This window comes from Thunnus maccoyii, chromosome 10 (genome assembly GCF_910596095.1).
Source record: "Thunnus maccoyii chromosome 10, fThuMac1.1, whole genome shotgun sequence".
Taxonomy (NCBI): Eukaryota; Metazoa; Chordata; class Actinopteri; order Scombriformes; family Scombridae; genus Thunnus; species Thunnus maccoyii.
Window position 1 is genome coordinate 15343922 of NC_056542.1, and position 21937 is coordinate 15365858.

Genomic DNA, 21937 nt, shown 5'->3' on the forward strand with positions numbered 1-21937 from the left:
AGCCATCTGGAGGTGACCACGGATAGACAGATGCAGTTCAGGCACCCACACAAACACCTAAACAGGACAGGAGCCTGTGATCCGTGGCTGACTGATATTTCAAGTTAAACGGAACCTATTGTGATAAATGAAACTCTTAGAGAGGATGTGTCACATCCAGTGTGAGGGCAGCAAAGGGCAACACCACCAGGGACTTTTTAAAAAAATTACTTATTGATTTAGGTAAAAGAGAAAATATAAAGGAGAAACTGAAGTGCAAAACGCACGTCATGTATGAATATTTTTTCCAGAGATATAAGTTTTCTTTGACATAAGCAGACACTAAACAGAAGCTTCATCCCCCCTGCAAAAAAAACATACTTTTGCAGCACCTAGGCATGTGCATCCTGTTTGAAGTGGTTATGGGTATGGGAATCACCTCGCTCTTTCAAAGATTGAGTATCATCCTCGTCTCGCTCCTGGATTGTGTGTGTGTTGGTGGGTTTTTTAACTGAGGGTGCAGGAAGTCTATATATAGCTAATTTTGTGGTGAGCTCAGCCAGCCCACCTATTACCACCCCCCTAAACCTTAAATCTCTGCTTGTGCTGCGGTTGTGCCACCACACAGAAGCAGTTAAAATACATGTGCACCATATGTTCCACAACTGTAAATGCAACTATTTTCCCTGCATGTTTCGAAGCATCAGAACAAAAAAGGCAAACTTGTAGAAAAACCCTTTTGTCAGTTTGTTAGTTTCATAGGTGGAGACATAAGTTGGATGCATATTACTATGTAATGCAACACTGCAGTATATTGAGGAATAAAATACTCACAATTGTGAGTTGTTGTCCCCTGAAACTCCCTGCCAGTCCAGTTTGTTTCCAGCAGAGTAAAGACTTCCCTCTAAGTCTATTTCAGAGCCAGAATGACGGGCAGCAATTACAGTCCTGTTTATCCCCCTACCTCTGGTAATCCAGGCTGGTCTGCCATCATTAACCTTTTCCAAAGTCTCCTTGCTCCACATTGTCCTCTCTGTTCTTTACATTTAAATTTCCCAATCATTAATTAAATGATTAATGTCCTTTTCACTCAAGGAAAAGATACATACTTCAGCAATATTAATGGTGCAATTTTGTTCTTCTTCTTACTGTGTTGATCTGATTGTTAAAGTGTTATCTCCATCTAGTGGTCACTACACAGCAGTCGAGGATAGGCCTCTACTGCTAAACTATTACAGTTCTGCACTGTGAAAATGCACAAACATGAGTAAAAATAGAGCATGTTTACCTCCATGTGCTTGTCTTTCACAGCTTTCAGCCACAAAACTCTCCCTCAGTTACAATCACAACAGACTGGCAGGAAACCCTTAAACATTTACAACTACATGGTAATCATCCTCTTACTGACACACTGGGCTATTTAAACTGTGTGCAAATAATAATAAGTGTAAATCCAATATGTTAATGCCTCTTAACTCCAAGCGGTGAAAATAATTCTCTCTCTCCGCCCACATTGGCTGGAGGGCTGTTGAAAACCCCTTGGACATTAATGAGAGAGGAGAGGGAAAATAAATGTGTGTCAGGCAGAAAAGGTAAAGCGTTAGAGGAAGGGAAGGTGAAGCAGGTGTGTAAATGAGACTGTAATCCGCCCTCATGAAGGCGGATATTCCTTTACTTCAAGTCAAGAGTGGGAGAGATTTAAGTGTCCCCACATTCACGAGCTTAACCTTGGATACGAGTGTGGCTGCCCCCTGCTGAGAGGTACAGGATTAATGTTGCGGATCCAGGAGCAGCAGTAGAAGAGCTGGGACTTGGAGGCTGAGGAAAGACAGTTCGTTACCATTCAACACATAGCAGACAACACGAGAAGTTATTTTACTGCAGACTGCAGCGCTGTTGTTGAGTCACCAAACCTGGAGTCCCAAATCCTCAGAGATCATGCATGAGTCCAAATCCAAGTCACCAAGGTGACTTCCAAGTCGAGTCAACTGGTGCTCAGTAGTCTGATAATCCATCCAGCTAATCCATGCTAAGTAAAATGAAAATGTGCAAATTAAAGGATCAGTTCACTGAAATTACAAAAAAATATATATTTTCCCACTTACCGCAGTGCAGATAGTTTTGATGTTACCGTATTTTTAAGAGTTCTTCCACCACTGAATAAAATTTTATTTGTGGTGGTCACAGCTACGTGTGCAACTAACAATTATTTTCATTACTGATTAATTTGACTATTATTGAATGGCTTGGTTGGTAAAATATGCAAAACCCCCCCCCCCCAAAAAAACCACAATGCAAAAAAAGGCAAATCACAATATCCTAGAGCAGTGGTTCCCAACCTTTTTGGCTTGTTACCCCTTAAAATAAAGCAACTTGTACATGGGACCCCTTGTCACAGGTTGTCTACCAGTTAAATGAAAGAGGACTTATTTTGTTCCATTTAATAACTTTTAGAGGCTTGAGGAGATAAAATACAATAATTCACAATACATAAAGCAAAAAATAGAGGAAAGTTGTTTTTTTTTCAAAAAAGTGTCAGAATTAGATTAATCCCCTTAGATTAATCCAGTGACCTCTTGTTGGGATCCCAACCTCAGGTTGAGAACCACTGTCCTAGAACATAAGGTGACGATTATCAAAATGCCAATTCATTTTCTAATCCACAAATCAATTAATTAAGCCTTGGATTTTGACAGCTTACAGGGGGGTCACAGTGGATTATTAAAAACCTACATGTGATGCACTGTAATAAATTGATGTAAAATTTCAGCCAAATTCTAACAGTGCAGTGCTGTTCTTTCTAAATACGGCAAAATACTTTAAATTTTTGATGCTTTTTGGAGCCAAAACCAAGAACAGACACTAACAGTAGGCTACTGTAAGATTTGACAATATTTTCATTTTCACTACCAAAGTAATGGAGGGACAGAAGCCACATGCAACCATCAACATCATATAATCACTGTTTATCCTCCTTTGTGGAATCAAACCAAAAGGTCAGTAACATCTTACTCAGGAATACATTTGTGCATCTGGTTACCCAATTAGCGACTATGTTTAATTTTTGCTAACATTAAGCTGATATAATCCTAGCAAACACAAGAAAGCATTTTCAGGTTGTGTTCTTCAGTTGGAAGTTTGAATTACTGGTATTTTCACTGCTGCTTGCAAGTCTAGTTTAAAGATAATATGCGGATGGCTGTTTTCTCTTGAACCACACATCAGTGAATGCTAACATTAGTCTGGCCTGGTTTACACCTACACCTTGTTTATCACACTTGCATTTCATAATGAATAATAGCCTTCTATCTAAAGCACATAACAATTGAAGTCTATTCAGATATGTAGCCAAGTTGATTAAGATATGTTGGCTGCTGAGCCTCAAAAGACAGAGTGACTATATTGGTTGTCTTAGCTCAACTCAAGTGTGTTTCTAAGCTGCAGGTTGCTGCAAAGATATTTAGTTTATTGCCAAGTTGTACTAAAACAGTGGACATAACATGTGATTTGTTATGTTATTTTTGTGATTAAAACTGAAAGAGGAACAGAGGCCGACTAGGGAAAGTAATTCCTAAGAAGATGAACAAGCTCACAGTGAATCCTCATCAAAACTTTTCTGAAGAACTTGATGTCACTTCATGAGGGGAAGTTTTGTGTTTAAAATATTTCTCTCCCATGCAGTTGTTTCATTTCTCTTTCTCTCACTGTGCTCGATTTTCATTCTTGTTTCTTTCTCGCTCAGTGAGCTGTGAGCCTTGAAGCCTGGATGTCGACCTACTGCCAATTATAACAGAGGACATGTGAAGACATTACAAACTGTGTATCCTGCAAACTGTTTATTTGTGCTTTTATATTCTTTTAAACAGTAGTTTGTAAATCAGTTGCTTTTTAGACTCATGACAAAGTTTTGCTGGCAGCTCAGGATATTATAATTAACAGATTTACATTGATCCCCTGTGAAAGGGCATGAACCTTAATAAGTATTTTTTTCAAACATACTTGAATATACTCGGCACATTTGAAAGCTTCTGAATAAATGTTCAGTTTCATGAAGCTGTCACTTGTCTCATCTTTTTTTGTGCTTGATGTTAAGGGTTACGTGTTTTTAAATGTAAAACTGAGCTGATCTCATTACTGGACCATTAAGACCTGAAGACACATTGTTATTTACAGTATATGTGTGCAATTGAGAGTTGTTTTATTTATATGAATAAAAAGAAAAAAGTTTCAGTTGTTTACTGTAACATTTACAGTAAGAAACTGTTCATGTAGATTACAATAGCAACGCTGTAAAAATACAGTATATTTACAGTATATTAATGCAGGCCTAGCTAAGGTATGAAACTGTAAACCTCATATTCCACAGCAGAATAAATGACATAAAATGTACAGATAGTATCACTGAATAGTTAACTGTATAAATAAAATATGACAGAGTCAAATATTTAAAATTATTAAGAGACTTTCATTTGCTTTTCTGTCAAAATATTTTGAGGGCGGTTGGGACTGCCCTGTAGAAACTCATGTCTTAAGTATTTCTAAAAGCCTGGCTTTGGTTCTGTTTACACCACTGGAGAATATATTTAGAAAGAATTAATCAGCAGCGTGTCTTTCCAAAAACAATGTCACTGTTACTTTGGACAATCCACAGAACCTGCAAACCTGCCAGAAGTTTTTATTGGTGCTGTTCTCTAGGGAAAAAAATCCTAAATTTCCTTCCAAAAAAATTCTCAAGAAAACTGTTGACAATGGTTTCTGTGGCAAGAGATAAGTGAGAGTTTTTATTTCATTCTATGTATCTATATTTTATTTCACCACTATTATTTTATTTTACAAGTTTTGAAATTTGTGTGAACCAACCAGTTATTTCATTTAACTTTAAAGGCTTGTTTATTGGTTGTAATGGTTTCGTGGGGATGGTTAGTTCTGGATTTAATTTTTAAATCTATAAGAAAAACAAACAACTTATTTGCAGCAACTCACATGAAACAGTTTCAAACTAAAACAAAAGCAACCACATTAAAATTTAAGTGTGTCAAGTCCATGTCCAGGTTATCGACATTCAAGTTTGAGAGGAATTACAAATCAATATTTGCTACATTATCAATACTGCTACTTTCATACTTCCTGCCACTCCAGTGGTTACTGTCACATCATTTTAAATATGCACATGTACACAGGACAGAAACTTATATGCAAGCACACAAATGAGCACATGCCTCCACACACTCAACAAGATGATATCTAAATCCGCTTTATTCTTACACCCAGATATACACCACCATCATCATCCTCATCATCATGACTGTTGTCCAGAACATCATAATCATCATCATCATCAAATCATCAAATCATAACCACAATCATTGTCGTAATTTTTAATGCCACACTCAAAATCATCATTTTGACATTATTAGCCTTTTTTTTTCTTTTCAAAAGCTAAAGCTGTGATAAATAAAAAATAAAACATTTGGTCCTTAAATATATAGTCTAGGCAACATGGTATCAGGGGTTAAGACAGAAATGTTACAGGCTTGTTGCTACCCACACAAAACATCAAACATCACTGGACATGGAGCTGAAACAGTGTCGGAGGGGCGACAGAACGACGACACCGCCAATTCAACATGAGGCTGATGGAAGCAGAGAGCAAAGTACCGGGGAAACCGAGAGAAAGGGACAGAGTGTGTGAGCGTCAGAGAAACAGTTAGCAACCAGAGCTGTGAAACCAGATGAAAGGCGGCAAGACAGACAGAGATGAAAGACAAAGAGGCAGAGGAGTGAGGAAGCATACAACAGACCCACAGAGAGGCACGTATTTACACGAAGCCGGTTGGAACAAAACCAAATGAGCCACAGTGCACAGCAGAGCAGTATTGTGTGTCACACACACGCACACACACACACACACAAAAAAAACACGATTTACAGAAGTTGTCAGAGTGAACATGTAAGTTTAAAAGTTTGTCTTTGTTCAAAAACTAAACACCACACACCTGGGACAACAAAACTACCAGTGGACTGCTGCTAATTATTCAAATTCATATGAGTATCGACTTTACAGTGATTTTTAAACTCTATATCCTTATAATTATTATTATTATTATTATTCTGATGAGAAAATATTACACTTTGGTGAAGAATGGGAGACAAGAGGGTGTTGGAGCTGGAAACCAGAGAGTGTCTCTGCTCTATTGCCTGCATTTGAAACTGACACCAAAATAGACCTTCGTCCCAACAGCAGAAAGATTATTATTTTCTCACATTTATTATTATTATCTTCAAGGTCATTTCCCGTTACATGATGAGAAATGTTTCACATGTATTGCTGTTCTCATTGTCAAGAAAATGGAGACTTTTAACACATTTTTTTTTCTCACTCTTAGCTATTGCTTCCATCTCATTTACTGTATTCTGCATCATATTTCCACTTCAGCTCCCCTGCTTGCTCCAACAATCACTAACACAGATATGTATGTATACACTTGGATGTTTGTTTGTTTTTTTAGCTTGCACCAGCCAGTCGACTGACCCAGAGAGTCTTTCTCCTCGATCGATGACATGGTTGAGAGTCACATGAACACCTGATGTTCTAAGACAATCACATCCTAGAGTGAATGCAAATAACATGTACTTGTCCACATGAGATTGGATGTCTGGTGCCAACTCTGACACAACTCTGTTTATCCATGGCTCAGCTAATCAGCATCGGCCACAACACAAGTCCAACATCCTACGACATTTTCTTCTTTTTTACATGTTGGCAGGCAGTTTATGTCTTAGTCCCTCTGAGTCTTTTCTGGCTAATGGCAGCTGGGGGTCCTTTTTCCCCCCTTTAGGGGAGGTGGTGTTAGCAGAGGCAGCAGCTGCCTGTGCTGACTGGGTGGGTGTAGTGGTGGATGCCGGCGAGGTCTTGGCAGGGGTAGAGGGTACGTTGAGTTTTGAGGAGTGGGTAGGGGCAGCTGTGGTGGTTGGCATTTGTTTTGGGGGGTGGGCAGATGCAGGAGAGACACTAGGAGAGGTGGTGGTGGTGGTGGTGGTGGTGGAGGTATGAGAGGAGGAGCTAGTGGAGCTGGGAGTTGGACATAGAGTTGTTGAGGCCAAAGTTGTCGCTGGAGTTGGTTTGGTGGAATGACCCGAGCCTGAAGAGGGGCTTGGAGTGAGGACGGGAGGGGTTTGCTTTACAGGATGAACTGAGAAAGTTACTTTGGTGGGACAGCTAGTGCTAGCAGGTGCTGGGGAAGGAGTTGAAGTTTGGGTTGGGGTTAGAGGCGAGACCTGTTTTGGGATCTGGCTCGAAGTGGGGACCCTAGACCCTGAGCTAAAGACAGGGGGCTGCAAAGGAGTCTGGGATTTACTCAGTGAGGGGACAGATGTAGTAGGGATGGGAGGGGGGGAAAGTGTAGGGGTGAGGGTGTGGATAGGAGTTGGGATTTGGGCGATAACGGGTGAGAGGGTTTGCGTAGGAGTTTGGGAGGGGGTCGAAGTGCGGGTGCGTGTGGCCTGAGCCACAGTTGGAGAGGGAATGGGGGTTTGGGCAGGACTGGGGCCAGACAACGGAGAAGCAGAAGGAGGTGTGATGGACGCCTTGGCTCTGGGGCTCTGAGGATGTGGCGTTGAAGAGGTGACCAAGGAAGAAGGGGGAGAGGAGGAGGTAAGAGATGACCTGGGTGTGAATGTTTGAGGTAGCGGAACAGGGGTGGAAACAGAGGATGGAGGGGGTGTGGAGGAAGGAGAGGGAGAGGAAGAGCGGGGAGAGGGTGCAGCGATTGGTTTGGGGCGAGGAGTCGAAGAGAGCGACAGCGAGGTTGTTCCTGCTGAAGGAGGGGTGGAGCAGGGAGGAGGTGAGGAAGAGCGAGAGGGGGTCATTGGAACTGGTTTGGGGCGAGGTGTCTGGGAGAGTATGGGGGTAGGAGACGAGGGAGTGGGTGTAGGTGAAGGGGTGGCAGAGGAGAGTGGGGTCTGCTTCAGAGAGGAGGAAGAAACTGCAGAAGGCATGTGTGCAACTGTCGGTGTAGCTATAGAGGCAGTGTGGGGGGTAGATTGTGTGCACGTAGCTGTATTTGCAGAGACTGCCTGTGCTATAGTGGGCTGAATAGGAGCTGCGGCTTGTGCTTGTGTTTGCGTATTAAATGGTATATTTGTTAGCAGCTGCACCGGAGCGTTAGAGGTCAGCATACCAGCACTGCTTCCTCTGGCTAACTGCCCTGCTAGGAAGGGAGCCGCCAGCAAATTACCACCGGAGGCCTTCCGGTGGAGGGGCGGATGAGGCTGCACTCCCATCCAGGAGCGGTGAGGCAGAGTGGGCTGCGAGGCGGACAGCAGCCTGGCCTCCTGGGTGAGTCTGCCTAACGCTGGCAGACCCTGAGAGCTGTTTCCTCCATGACGTAACAGAGCTTCTTTTGCTCCCTGCTGGCTTGTTGCAGAAGTGTTGCCATCTGACAAGGCAGCAGAAACAGCAGGTGGGTTGGTGGTAGGTACCTTGTGGAGGGGTGGAGTTGGTGACCCACCACTTGTCGGGGTTCCAAGAGATCCACCAATCACTGCAGGATGATCAGCCTGGAGGCGGAGGCTGTAATGAACAGTTCTTCCTTGTTGGGCAGGAGTTGGGATAGATGAGGCTGCAGTGGGTGGAGTTTTGGCAATTGGTGGTGATGTCACCCCACCAGGTGGGCCCATGGCTGAGGGGGAGGCAGGAAATCCTCCTCTTGGGGACAAGCCACCCATCCCTCCCATTGCCATCATCCCGATGAGGGAGCTCACAGAGGGGCGAAGGGGCTGTAACACAGGAGCACGAGGAGGCGATAGAGGGAAAGAGGAGGAGGGTGAAGGAGAGACAAGAGGGGAGGGCAGGAAGAAAGCGCCTCCGAGTGCATGCTGCTGCAACTGCTGGAGCTGCTGCTGTTGTTGCTGTTGCTGGTGCATGAGGGCGATGGCTACATTACTGGTGGCAGCTGCAGTCTGCAGGGGGGCATGAACCAGCGGTGCCCAGATGACAGGGCGCGGCCTAGGAGACACTGTGCCGCTTCCTCCCATGACTCCGCTTCTTCCCGCTGCAGCTGCCGCAATGGCATCCTGCATGGCTGGCATGCTGTCATGTTTGACAATCTGCTGCACCAGCATGCTGTCACAGGAGCCCAGACTACCTGCTGCAAGGCTACCCCCTGCCCCTGGTCCTCCTCCACCCCGACCTCCACCACGACCCATACTGCCACCCAGTGAACCGCCCTGGGATGACTTCCGCAGGAGCACAGAGTTCTTCCTGCCTGTAGAGAGGAAAGAGAAGGGAAACTATGACAAAAAAAATCCTCAAGGATTACTTTGTAGAAGCCAATGATGTCTGCTGAATACACAGCAGACAGATGGGGCTTTACCCTCAAGCTTTTTCTTTGCTGAGAAAATTGCGCATCTTTTATTTCAGCTTTTATTTCCCTGTTTTCAAAAATGAGCTCTTTCCTTTCAGCTGAGGACATGCCTGACAAAGTGCCTTAGAAAATTAGCAGATTTGGTTGGAGAATTGCAAATATTTGGCAAGGTGATTGTAGAATTAATGGACAATCAAGCCACTGCCCAAATAAGACAGTGAGAGAAATGCCTTTGCAAATCAGAAATCCACACATTACCAATACGGTCCAATCGGTCAACAGCGACAGTTTCGAAGGCACGCCGCATCATCGGGTGTTCCTCCAACACCTCATTAAAGCTGTCCACACTGAGAGAGTACAGACGACAATATGTATCCGCACGGACACTGGCTGTCCTCCGTCCACGAGTCAACAAACAGATCTCTGAGTGTAGTAGGAGAGACAATGAAAAGAGAAAAAAGAGAATTGGTAAAGAACAGTAAGAAAGGCTGTGAGATAAATTAACCCTACAGTATATCCTTGTACACACACACGAATTACCATCAGCCTTCATCTTAAACCTCTCAGCTAAGTACCCTCTTCCCAAATCATTTCTAGACAACTTCAATTTCATAAACCACTCTAGATATTCTCACCTCCAAAGTAAGACCCATCACTCAGCTTGGTTTCCTTGTTGCCACGGGTCAGCACACTGACTCGTCCATGTTGGATGAAGTACATCTTCCGTCCGACTGTGCCCTCACGGATGATAAAGTCTGAAGGCTGAAACACTTCAAAGCGAAGCTTGGTCAGCACGGCGGTCACAAAGTTGGGGTCAGCGTTGGCGAACAGTGGCATGTTAGCCACCAGGCTACGGCAGTTAAAGCTGACTATCTCCTAGACGCAGAACAAGAAGCCATAAAGAGAGAAGAGAAGAGATTTGCTGCAGGTAAAGAACACATCATATGTGGTTTGCATGTGTAAATGTGTTGGTGTTTGTGAATTTATTACCTCTTTAAGGGGTTCGCTGAGTTCTCCCAGTATGTTCTCCTCATCAAACATTTTCCCCTGGAAGCGGTGTTCATAGTACTCATGGATCTTTTGCCGGACGTCTGCAGGAAGCTTGTGGAACGACATGTACTGCTCCACCTGCTTGTACTGCAATAACACACAAACACATACATGCACAGGTGACGGATCTGCAAAGAAACACAGCACACTTTAAAAGGAAAAGAACATAAATGCTTTGGCTTTGATCTAAAAGTGTGCTGAAACATTTAGTTGATTAATTGACTGACAAGAAAATGTATTCACAACTATTTTGATAATTATAATATAATCAAACAAAAACCCAAAGGTATTCAATTTATGATCACATAAGAGACAGAAAAACATCCAATCATCACAAATGAGAAACTGGAATGGGGGATTGTTTGGCATTTTCTGTGAAGACAGACTTCAGCAATTTTTTGATTATAAAAATAGTTGATCATTCATTTTCTGATGATTGACAAATTGATTAATCAAGTAACTATTTCAGCTCTTCATCTTTGCATTTTGGACTGTTGGCTGGACAAAACAAGCAATTTAAAGATGTCACCTTAAGCTCTGGGAAACTGTGAAGAACATTTTTTACTATTTATGACATTTTATAGACTAAACAACTGGTCAGTTAATTGAAGAAATAATCCACAGATTAAATGAATAATGAAAATAATCATTAGCAGCAGCCTTCGTCAGAAATCGATTGAATGAGTCAAGTTGAATGACTAAAGACTAAGCCATAAAGAGTACAGAGGGAGAAATCGATGGACAGAAGGAGAGTCATGTTTCACTTTTTCCTGGTACTGCCGTCGCGAGGAGTCCAGTGACTGGATGAGAGCGGTGGCATGGCCGATGAACATGGCGTAGCAGGTGGCGCCTACGATCATACTGAGCATGGTGAGCCACACATCAGTCATGCCTTCTGGAGCCTGGGCACCGTACCCAATACACAACATGTGGCTCATGGCTTTGAAGAGAGCATAGGAGTACTGCACGCCCCATGTGTCATTCTGTGAGTGGGAGAGACAGACAGAAGAGGAGAAAGAGGGTGACAGGGAAGTAAAAGAAGTTTCAAGTGTTAATTAACGAGGTGCTCCAATATTGAATTGTTCTTACATATAGGAGCTTTTTCCTCTCAGAGATTGTTTGCCACACCACTTCAGCTGACATGAGCAGATCAATTTAATTGCCAAAACCGACTCAAACAGATTATTTCTGTGATTATTTCATAATAAATATGTACAATATAACCACACAGACATTAAAAGGGAAGCCACCATACATTATTAATAAATAAGATAGGAACAGCCTCTATTTGTGTGCGCCTTCTGTTTTAGGTTGTGTGTGAGACCAATTACTAAGATGTTAATGGTCCAATGGATGAGGGGACTTTCTCAAGGGAAAATCCCAGCATCAGCCTGCTTAGCAACAGTCACCCAGGCAACCACTGAGACATGAGTCAGCTATTCATACAGCCGTGTATCTGTGTGCAGCCATCGGCGTGTATGTCCGTGTGACTGCACACACGTGACAAAATCTCCAGCAGATCCCTAGGCCTTCGACTGTTTGCATGCGTTGACACTTCCACCTCATCTCTGTTGAGGTTTTTAATTGGAGAATCTTTTTTTTTTTTTTGGTGATAATGACAGTCAATTTTATTCCAACTGGACATGTTGCTGCATGAGCCAATTAAAGCAGATAAGGACCAAACAATGTCAAATCTGATAAACATCCTCATTCTGCACACACACAGATAACCGCAAACCAGGCCTTTCAGAATCTGAAATAAATATTGTGCACACTGTTCAAACATGCTGAGATATCACTTTGTGTGTTTTCATTTAATCCAAACTGAACATTGTGTCTTTTTTTGTTTATCATACAATAAACTCATTCACAGAAACATATTAAGAATAATACAGTCAAACACATGAACACGCATGCATATATGCAGGCTGCTGGTTAGAGACTCACCACCATCAGGTTCTTAGAAACCCAACAGTCAGGAGGGAAGTCCTGCAGCATGGGGACGAGGAACTGGAGACAGCCGTCCCAGTGGCAAAGCAGCAGCATCATACCAATCAGATTCACAATCCTCACCATGGCACTGGCAAGGTCATAGGTCATGTGGAAGATCTGAGGAGTAGCAGAGGGAAAGAGGAGGGGAGACACATGGAAGGAAGAGGAGTAAACTGTACAGGGTTTCATTTCAAAGTTGTTCAAAATCCATTTTGGAAAGTAAAAAATTCAAAATATGGTAGTTATTCTACCCTAAAAATGCTATTTCATAAGAAAAGAGCTTGTGATGAGTCACACCTTAAATATTAAATGGGTTCTGAGCTACCTCTTTTACACAAACATCTCTTTCTCTTTGACTCTGCTCTCTGTTTTCCTGGTCTCTGTTTCTCACCTCCTCCCACTGGTGGATGTAACGGATGAGTCTGGAGAGGCGGAGCAGGCGCAGCAGGCTCAGGATTTTAGTAAAGCGGACGATGCGCAGCGCTCTGGCTGTCCTGTAGACCTCAGAGTCCAGACTGTCCACCATCAGGAAGATGTAGTCCACCGGGATGGACGACACAAAGTCCACGAGGAACCAGCTCTTCAGGTAGTTCTGGCGGATCGCCCTGAGTGAGAGGAGGATAAAGGACCAGTGACAGTCCTCATTTGGCAAACTAGCTTTGTGGATGTGTTTCCAACATTTGCCTGGCATAAAACACTTCTCATCAATATTCAGCAGGAACGGTGTTGGAACGTGAACTAAGCTCTGCCACTGGCTGCACATCACCTTTTCATATCTCACACATGGATTTGGTTGGGTACAAACCCAGCAGATGGCCAGAAGAGCACATTTAAATTTATGGCAACAGAGCTGCTGTATTGATATTCTAGACCGCACACAGACACACACACACACATAAACAATCCCAGCACCTTTCAGACATACGAGTAATACAGTTGTTTCTACTGACCTGGGGTCTAGCAATATCTCAGTGTTGTCTTCCTTGATGATGCCGGTCCGGAAGTTGAGAACCAAGTCGACCATGAAGAGAGTGTCCGAGACCACGTTGAAAATGATCCACGAGGGAGTGTTCTCATCTCTAAAGAACGTGATGCCGACTGGCAGGATGATTAAGTTCCCCATCATCAACATTAACATCAACAGGTCCCAGTAGAATCTAGACAGAGAAAAACTTATTCAACTGTGTTCGACTGTATCTCTGCTAGTGTGAATATGTCTGTAGCGCCGTACTGAAAGTCTAAGACTGTTTACTTTAATTTTCCTATAATTCTTATGTTCTTAAATGTACATATTTGCTCATAGGCCTTTTTCACATAAGACGTACATGTATTTGACATAGACGGAAAACCACAGGTGTGAATAATAAAGTTACTACTAGAACTACTTTTTCACGGTAGACATTTTGACATGTCACTGCAAGAAAAACACAGGTGATACTAATAAAGTTAACAATGGCTTGGTACCAGTTATTCCATTTATTAATTACATCTGTGTTTTTCATGCAGTGACATGTCAAATGTCAATAACTGGAATTACTGATTTACTGGAATGACTTACTGGGACACTTAATGGTACAAAGCCATCGTTAATGTCATAAGCATCGCCTGTGCTTTTCCTGCTATGTCAAGTCAAAATTTATGCAGTGAAAAGGTCAGTTTAAGCAAGTTTTTAGTTTGTAGTGTGTTCACACTGAAAAAAGTGCCAAAATGAAATATATTCAAACCAGACAGTATGCACACAAAATATCTCAGATTTTTAAGTGTGCTGCAGTGTGCTGTTGATGCATACTATTGTCCCACAATGCAATGCACAAAGGAAATGGAGAAGCTGAACAAAATGACATGCTGTAGCCGTATGTTTATTTGTGAAGTTTAATTGGCAGTAACACTCCAAAGTTGCAGTTGCAAATTGATGCATCACCTCCTGTTAGTATAACATGGTTACATATGTTGATTTTTTGGTATTCTAACTGCTTAAACAGTAGACTATGCTGACTAGTATACACTGCATAGAAATAGTATGTAGTAGGCACTTGGGACACAACTAGTGTCACAGCCAGAACTGAGCCATCGTTAATGTTATTAGTAGCACCTGTGCTTTTTCTGCTAAATGTCAAAATGTGAAAAACACCTGCTGTTGTATTCAATACTTACTTTAGCTTTGGCAACCTACAAAAATAGAGCTTGTTTACTTGATTTTGAGAGAACAATATGTGAATATAGAGACTGCCTCCTCTAGTCTTTCTCTACTTCTGCCTGTACCATCCTGTCTTTCAGTTCTTCCTTCATATATATTCTTGGTTTAAATTTTTCCTGCATATAATTTCCCCATTTTTACATTCCCCTGAGTCAGAGAGTGAGTGTAAAAACTTGGGGATCATCCGAGACAGTAAGAAGTGCAAATTCCTCCCTTGCTTTTTTCCAAGTCATCCGAGAGTGATGCATATGAATGTTTCCCTCAAGACAGTTTCATCCTTTGCAAACACCTTGGCGACATAAAGTATACCTGTTATCTTTCATACAAGCCGGCCAGAAGTGAACAGAATTTAATTGAAAAAGAGAGACAGACGGACATGCAGGGACAGAGGGAGACAAATGATCAGTCACCTTGGGGAGCCTCATCAATCTGTATTTCATGCTGGAGGGTATTACTGGATTACTTAGCCCTCTCATGAAAATTCAGGGAAACAGTCATGTCGTTGGTATGGTGAAAGTGATTAAAGTATGACAGAAGGGGCGATCCAATCATTTGGAGAAGACTTCTGTCATGTCTCTGTCTCTTTCCTCCTGATCTCTTTATCCATCACCTTAACCCATAGCGATGACTTGCTTCCTCTTGCATCCTCTCTCTCCCTCCACTGTCTCTCTTTCTGTCAGAAAGTAAACTCAAGCTCTGTAGTCGATTGCTATTGAGCTCTAATTTAGTAACACAACCTCATGATGTGACGCTGCTACTAGACTGATGAAGATTAAGTATGAGTCATCACTTTGCCCCACACCACACACACACACACACACACACACACATACACACTTCTCCCTGACTTTGTCACTTATACTGACAGACGTATCACTTTATAATCACTGGCAATAAATACAGGGATTACTTACAGCAACACAGACGCGACGATTCTGTAGCTGTTGTGACGGAGATGAGGATTTATTCCTGACCTTGAGGATGCACTTCGTTAACTTTGATTATAGGGAACAATTCTATAAATCACTTCATAAAACACTGTATGTTTATGTCTACCAGTGATATTTTATATATAAGAAAACCCAAAATCTTACTTTGTGGTGGTACGTTATATTCTGATGAAAGGCGTGACCTGACAACGTTTCTTTTGGATATTTAATGCACTATATCCTCCAGGCAATGACTCCCATTTATCCTTTGTTAATATTATGGTTGTGTATGATAGCTCTCTCTGTATCTCTAAACACAAATACACGCACACATCAGCATCATTATCATATTGATTGCATTGTGGCAATGTTCCCCTCTGTCTAATCAGACAACTTGCACCGATTTAAATGTTAATCTCTCTTCAATAATGTTTTAGTTTGTTGCGTAACGTAATAGATGACACTTTACATGTCACTGCACATTAATCAGCCTCTGTTTACTGGATTTCGCTGTTCTCAGTGTGATGTGGCAGCTGACATGAGCCCAGAGTAACACCAAACAAGTGAGAACGACCACACAGACACGAAGATGTCAGATCCAAACTAAAAATGATGTGAGGCTAAAAATCTGACAAGGTGTGACTTCTGATCTCCTAACGGTGGAGTGACGTATACGTGGCTACATGCACGCGCACGTGTGTTTAGTCAAGTGCACACAAACACACACATAGGAATTGCAAATGCAATCAAAGCTGTTCTCCTCGACCTCATCAGTATTCCATCTTGAACATGAACAGGTGCTGGAAGAGAAGTGACCTGCATCTACCTGCTCAGCTGTTGTCAAACCAAACACTAATTCTACTGTAATTGAGGCCAAGTGTCTCCTGTGCGGCCTGTGATTGGTTCCCTGTTCGCAGTTGGCCAGATGTCAGTTCTGAGCAAGTTTCCACCCATCATCCTGCCACACAACAAGCACAACAGCAACCAGCTATTATGTAATAATTCTCTGTTATTATACTCTATGTGCAATGCCACCAACCCTGTTTCAACACGACTCATCTTTGTTGACAGTCAAACTGTCTTTCTGTGTTTTTATCATATTTGTATGCCTCCCGATGTGCCAGTGCGTACTGTCTCTTCACCTCTTCTTCTTCTCGTTATGTATTCTTATAGGTGCAGCAGCGGCACATCTTTTCTTAATGAGGTGAAGGGCGTGTGAGCTTATCAGCAGACTCAATGATAACAGACCCACACACACACACACACACACGCTCTTGTGTTGAAGGTCAATACCGGGACAAAAACACATAAAAGGGTTTTAGAAGTAATCTGCCTTTTCTTCTCTTGCTCCGGCCGCACAAAGTTCCTCTACAGACGTCGCTCCAGACTACAGGTACTTAAATGAAAAGTTAGATGACTGAATTATGCATAATGCATACTCAACGTGCATAATTCAGAGTGTTCATCCATAATTGATCAAAATTCAATTGTAACTCTCCAATGGGATAGATGGGGCTTCTAAAATCTTTGGATAACTTGCAATGAATATCAATAAGCGCAGGAGGGACTGAGATTCATTCATCCACCCTTCCCTCCATTCCTCACTGACCTCATTCACCATGTCACCTGTGAGCAGACTCATAAGAGGCACTTGTGAGTTATCATCAAATTGACAGACAATACAAAAAGACTCAGTGTGTGTGTATGTGTGTGTGTGTGTGTGTGTGGCTGTTGAGACAAAAGTGGGCCAGGAGTCTTGGGGATCAAGTCATCAATTGTTGCTGCAGTCAGCCTGGAGATGCTGTCTCCCTCTGCTGTCCACCTGTACATTTTTATGAGTAAATTTATGCAAAGTCTCTTAAAGAATCACACACTACCATGTCTGGGTACGCCTAGCATGTTAGTAAATACATATAAAAGTGTGCATGTGGGTGTATGCAATTGTGCAATTGTGTGTTTCAGAGATGCTGGCAGACATTCAGAAAACTGCCCTCACACACTCGCCTCCATTCAAGAAAATGGAAACTAGAGAAACATTTTTTTATGAGAATTCACCACCAGGTTCGTCTTCACTCCTTCACTCAAGGAAACCAAAGACTAATACCATTGATAGTCATTTTCACCTCAGGCCTTATTGATTCCCATGCTAAATGTTCAGTGTTCATCTCAGGTAGCAGAAAAATCTAAATCCTCACATGAAGTCACCAGCAGGGAGTGCTGTGCTGGGTTCATCCACTGTTCACATGCAAATATGCTTAACATTTTGCCTAATTGACATGGAAGGCATCTCTGGCTCCCTGATCAGCCAAACACCTCTTGGCTAAATTTGTCCTCCTAATTTGCATCTGCTCATGTCTGTCGCCCTCGAACTTTGATGCTATTTTCTTCTGGAACCAACAGGCTATGATTAGGATCTATAAGGAGTAATTTTTCTCTTACTATCTTACAACTGGGGACCTGCCATTACTGTGTGGTGTCTGAACTGGAGGACTGGTTACCTACACATTGCCCTTTACATAAACACCTCTCCCTCTGCTCCCAGGATTCTTCATCCACTTCGCTTTCTCATTCTGCCTTTTAACCTTTCATACATCCTCTGCTTCTGTTTCCTCTGGAGATTTAGTCTCCTATTGCCTTTCTATACACAACACTTGGGTCCCCAGTACAATATATTTAGCCTCCTGCATGTCCTTTTCCCCTCCCAGTTGTCCTCAACATTTTCCTAGTTAACAAGTGAAGAGGCTGCTAAATGTATGATCTGTTTCTGTTTCCTGCTCCTCCCTCCACTTAAATGTCTCATTAAGGAAGCACAATGTCAACTTACTCTGAGCCATATTTCCACCAAAAGCACATTATGCTGCACGCTGTGTGTGTGTGTGTGTGTGTGTGTGTGTGTGTGTGTGTGTGTGTGTGTGTGTGTGTGTACCTGAAGTCACTGTAAGGGTGTATGATCCACGCCCCTGCTGATTTCAGTCTTTCCTGCTCCAGTGCAACAGCTTTGTGGGATCCGAACATGCGCAGGCTGAACTTGTTGACCCCTGGCTGAAGCATGGCTCCAAACTGTCTCTGGATGAAGGTGCTCTGGTTGGAGGTGCTGTAGTCCTCCCCGTCCAGCCCAATGCCAAACCCACCCAGTCCAGACTGGCCCACCAGCTCGGGGGTCCCTGCAGTTGTGTTGCAGGCCGTGGTGGTGGTGGTCTCTGGGCCGGTGGCCACCACCATCACTCCAGTCCCGGTGGAAGAGGTGGAGGCCAGGGCGGCGCGGGACGCGGCGAAGCCCACTGAGCGCGGCGGTGGATGGGCTGAGGAGGAGGAGGAGGGCGGAGGCGGCAGGGGCACCGGGGTAGTTGGCGTGCCTGCTGAGCGAAAGGGAAGGCCATCCCTAGTGGAGGAGCTCATGATGGAGAGGCGACGGCCGCGACCACCTGAAGAAGTGCTGTCTGCCCCGAAGGAGCCCCTTTCTCCTTCCAGTGAGGCCTGGGACAGCCTGTAGCCCGGGGAGGGCAGGCTGCCCTTACTGCGCCGCTTCGAGTCCCCCCCATTACGCCTGGGGAGGCTGTCACCCCCAGAGCCCCCGGTACTACCGGGGGTACCCACACCTCCAGCCACCCCATCCATCCCACCTCAGGGAGGAGGAGGAGGAGGAGGGTCAGGGGAGGGTGAATATAACCTATAACTACCTGAAAACTACTGTATAGTGTAGTCGACCTGTCCAGATTACATAGGTGAGAAAGTCAATGTCAATTTGAATGTTAAATTCAAGAAGCTAAAGAAAAGTGGTCTCTCTGTGTCTAGTCATTCTCTTGGAGCCAACAGCTCACACCTCCGCCCTCTCTCCGCCGATGTGGCCATCCTTACCTCAGTGCCCTTGGAAAAAAGCCCCATTCAGACATGAAATCCTTCAGCCTGCCAGTGTGACGCCAGCAGCTTCACTTTTTCTCTTTTCTTAACGTGTCTCGTTTGTCCTTACAGATGTTTCTGTACAATTCCTCCTTCCTCGTCCTTGAAACGTCGCTCTCCGCCCGAGGCCCTCCCTCTCCTCTCCACAGCCGCCCTCAACGCTCCGACGCCGGTCATATTGGCACCGGATTCCCGGTCTTTTGTAGATGACGGATCTCGCCGCTCATTGGCCGTTGGTGCCCTGTCTGTGTGCCTATGTCCAGGCTGATCACCCAGTTTTGCTATTTTCAACATATATCATTATGTAAGGAATGATTTGAGAGGTAAGCTAATCATCAGCGGATGAATGACAAGGACACTTGATCCGCTGTCAGGAGGGAGGGATGGGTTGTTAATGGACATAAGGGACGCATATAATAGGCGCACACGGGCGCTCACACTTCGAGGCGCACTGATTCATTGTGACACGCACAATGCCAGCAACCAGAAACACGCACACAGAAAAAAACAGACCGACAGGGACACACAAGACGGTGGAAACAAGTCCTACCCAAATCTAGCCCATGATTTCACGGAATCCGCGGCATGTTGTCATTTTCAGTATCCGAGCGGAAAAAACATACTCATCATGATGGAAGGCGCGCCGAAATGTTGCCTGCCCGTGACCGAAGCGCTCACGCAGCCAGAGCTGATACTACCGGCTCTACAATAGGGATGTTTTGTAAAACTGATGCCGGAATTAACTTGGTCAGGTGTTCAGAGTCTGACGCCCAAAATCGTGTGCTCTCTCATCAGCAGCCATGTATTCCCACTTCTGCCGACTTTCAATGACACTGTGTCCACAGACTACAGAGATACGGCGCTGTCCTTCTCCCTCTTACGGCACCGTGGGCACATACATTAGGCTCATTGAAATGGAGTAAGCTGCTCCGAGACAAAACGTGCACACGCCGCCTTAAAAAATGAAACAACTTGTTGAGCGTTTAAGGCGGCTGCTCCTCCGCAGACTGCTCAGAGCCGACGCAGACTCGCCTAAAGCTGAAATCCACTTCTCACTCTGACTCAACACTCAGAGGTCGAGCAGGCACATCCACAGAGGCGCGCAGCGCATGCAATTGAAATATTAAATAAATAAATGTGCATTTAAAGGTCTGGATCTAATCGGCCTGTTGCCATGGCATCCGCATCCCCATCATCAGTCCCCCAAGGCCGCATGCCCGGCCGGCGCAAGACGCACGCATCCCTCGCAGGTACAGGTTGCGCGTCATCCTCTCTCAGCGAGGGAGTGCGTGATGGAGAGAGCGATGATGAACCTTTATTTAAATTTCCAAACCCTTTTAATACAATGGTGAGAAGTTAGTGAGGAACGAACCTGAAGTAAAGCTCAAGTGTTTTATACCTCGGGAATAATTAAGAGAGCTGATATATGATGGTAGTAAGAGGCACGTTTCCTCTAAAATGCACCATTAGTATTTTGTCATCAGTTATGAACTAAGAGCTGAGTGGTGAATGGCATCAAGGTGTTTTAAAAATGACATCCAGTGGTGAAAAGTTACTAAATAGATTTACTCAAGTACTACATAGGTAACCTAGAATTTTGAGGTACTTTTAGTTAATATTATGTTACAAAAATCTACTCAGTTACATGTCAAAAGCTATTATTTAACAGCTATACTGCTACATTGCAGATTCAGATTAAGACTCAGTTTACAAAATATGATGCCATTTCATAGATTAATAACCAACCAACAGTTAAAAATAGCATCAGCTTCTACAAGCTACGTAGTTAAATTGCTGCTTATACTTTAATGAATGAATAATGAGCTTTTACCATTGATATCTTTGTACAGCAGGATCTTTATTTGTAACAAATAGTAGTAGGCTATTTGAGTGCTGCACAATATTACGACTCCACTGAGAGCTGCTGCTCTTTCTGCAGGACTTTTTAAAAAGGAGGCCGCATTTAGAAGTACATTCAACTCTCCAAGTGCTTTAAATGTGTTTGAAGGATAAATTGTCATTAAGCCAGCCACAAATATACTTACAGTAGCTAACATGCTCTATGGTTATTAGAGGCAGAAAAATAATTTGATAAACTGCAGGAGGAGGATTCAAGGCACATTATAGAGCTGGAAAGGATACTCTAAAGGAGGGAACCTGCAGAAGAAAAGACGAGGACGTCACATAGTCAAGACATGAGGAACAGAGATAATTAGTTTACATAAGGACAGTATGCAGATGTGGGCATCTGGGTCATCTCAGTGGACAAAAGGGTGTAGTCCAAATACTCGTCATCTCCACATTTCCCGGCACAGCTCATAATAGCCAAAGAACAGTCACAGAGATAAGCTCAGGACTATGAAGAGGAATGAAAGCCTTATCTCCAAATTTTATAAAGGCTACCAATAATGATATGCTTCAATGATGGCAGGAAGAGACAAGACTCATTTTCAATTCACTGTAACTCACACAAATAGCCTAAGAGAGAAGAAAAGAACAGACGGCACGGCTCAATTATTGAAGCT

General features: G+C 43.5%; 1 protein-coding gene and 1 long non-coding RNA gene across 2 annotated transcripts in view; one reads left to right on the forward strand and one right to left on the reverse strand.

Moving 5' to 3' along the window:
* The window catches only part of LOC121905459, a 28602-nt gene extending 24666 nt beyond the window's left edge, over window positions 1-3936 (forward strand). Inside the window, exon 4 of the long non-coding RNA XR_006098422.1 lies at window positions 3722-3936. This is a non-coding gene — a long non-coding RNA (uncharacterized LOC121905459). The remainder of the gene's footprint in view (window positions 1-3721) is intronic.
* A 1328-nt stretch (window positions 3937-5264) lies between these two features.
* On the reverse strand, window positions 5265-21853 carry LOC121904971 (potassium/sodium hyperpolarization-activated cyclic nucleotide-gated channel 2-like). Its single transcript, XM_042422828.1, has 9 exons — window positions 18439-21853; window positions 13337-13543; window positions 12778-12991; window positions 12342-12503; window positions 11159-11377; window positions 10335-10481; window positions 9980-10220; window positions 9603-9767; window positions 5265-9245 (listed from the first exon to the last, which is right to left on the reverse strand). Exons 1-9 carry the CDS (start codon window positions 19128-19130, stop codon window positions 6733-6735), a joined length of 4560 nt encoding a protein of 1519 aa, XP_042278762.1. The 5' UTR covers window positions 19131-21853; the 3' UTR covers window positions 5265-6732.
* Between the last annotated feature and the right edge of the window lie 84 nt (window positions 21854-21937).

What these genes read in the sequence shown, in the direction of transcription:
- LOC121904971 (XM_042422828.1), bottom strand. Translation starts at nt 19,130, where the DNA reads ATGGATGGGGTGGCTGGAGGTGTGGGTACCCCCGGTAGTACCGGGGGC. An exon ending in GAGATATTGCTAGACCCCAG is followed by an intron (nt 12,992 to 13,336) that starts GTCAGTAGAAAC and finishes CCTCTCACTCAG; the next exon opens with GGCGATCCGCCAGAACTACC. An exon ending in TGATGGGTCTTACTTTGGAG is followed by an intron (nt 9,768 to 9,979) that starts GTGAGAATATCT and finishes TACTACACTCAG; the next exon opens with AGATCTGTTTGTTGACTCGT.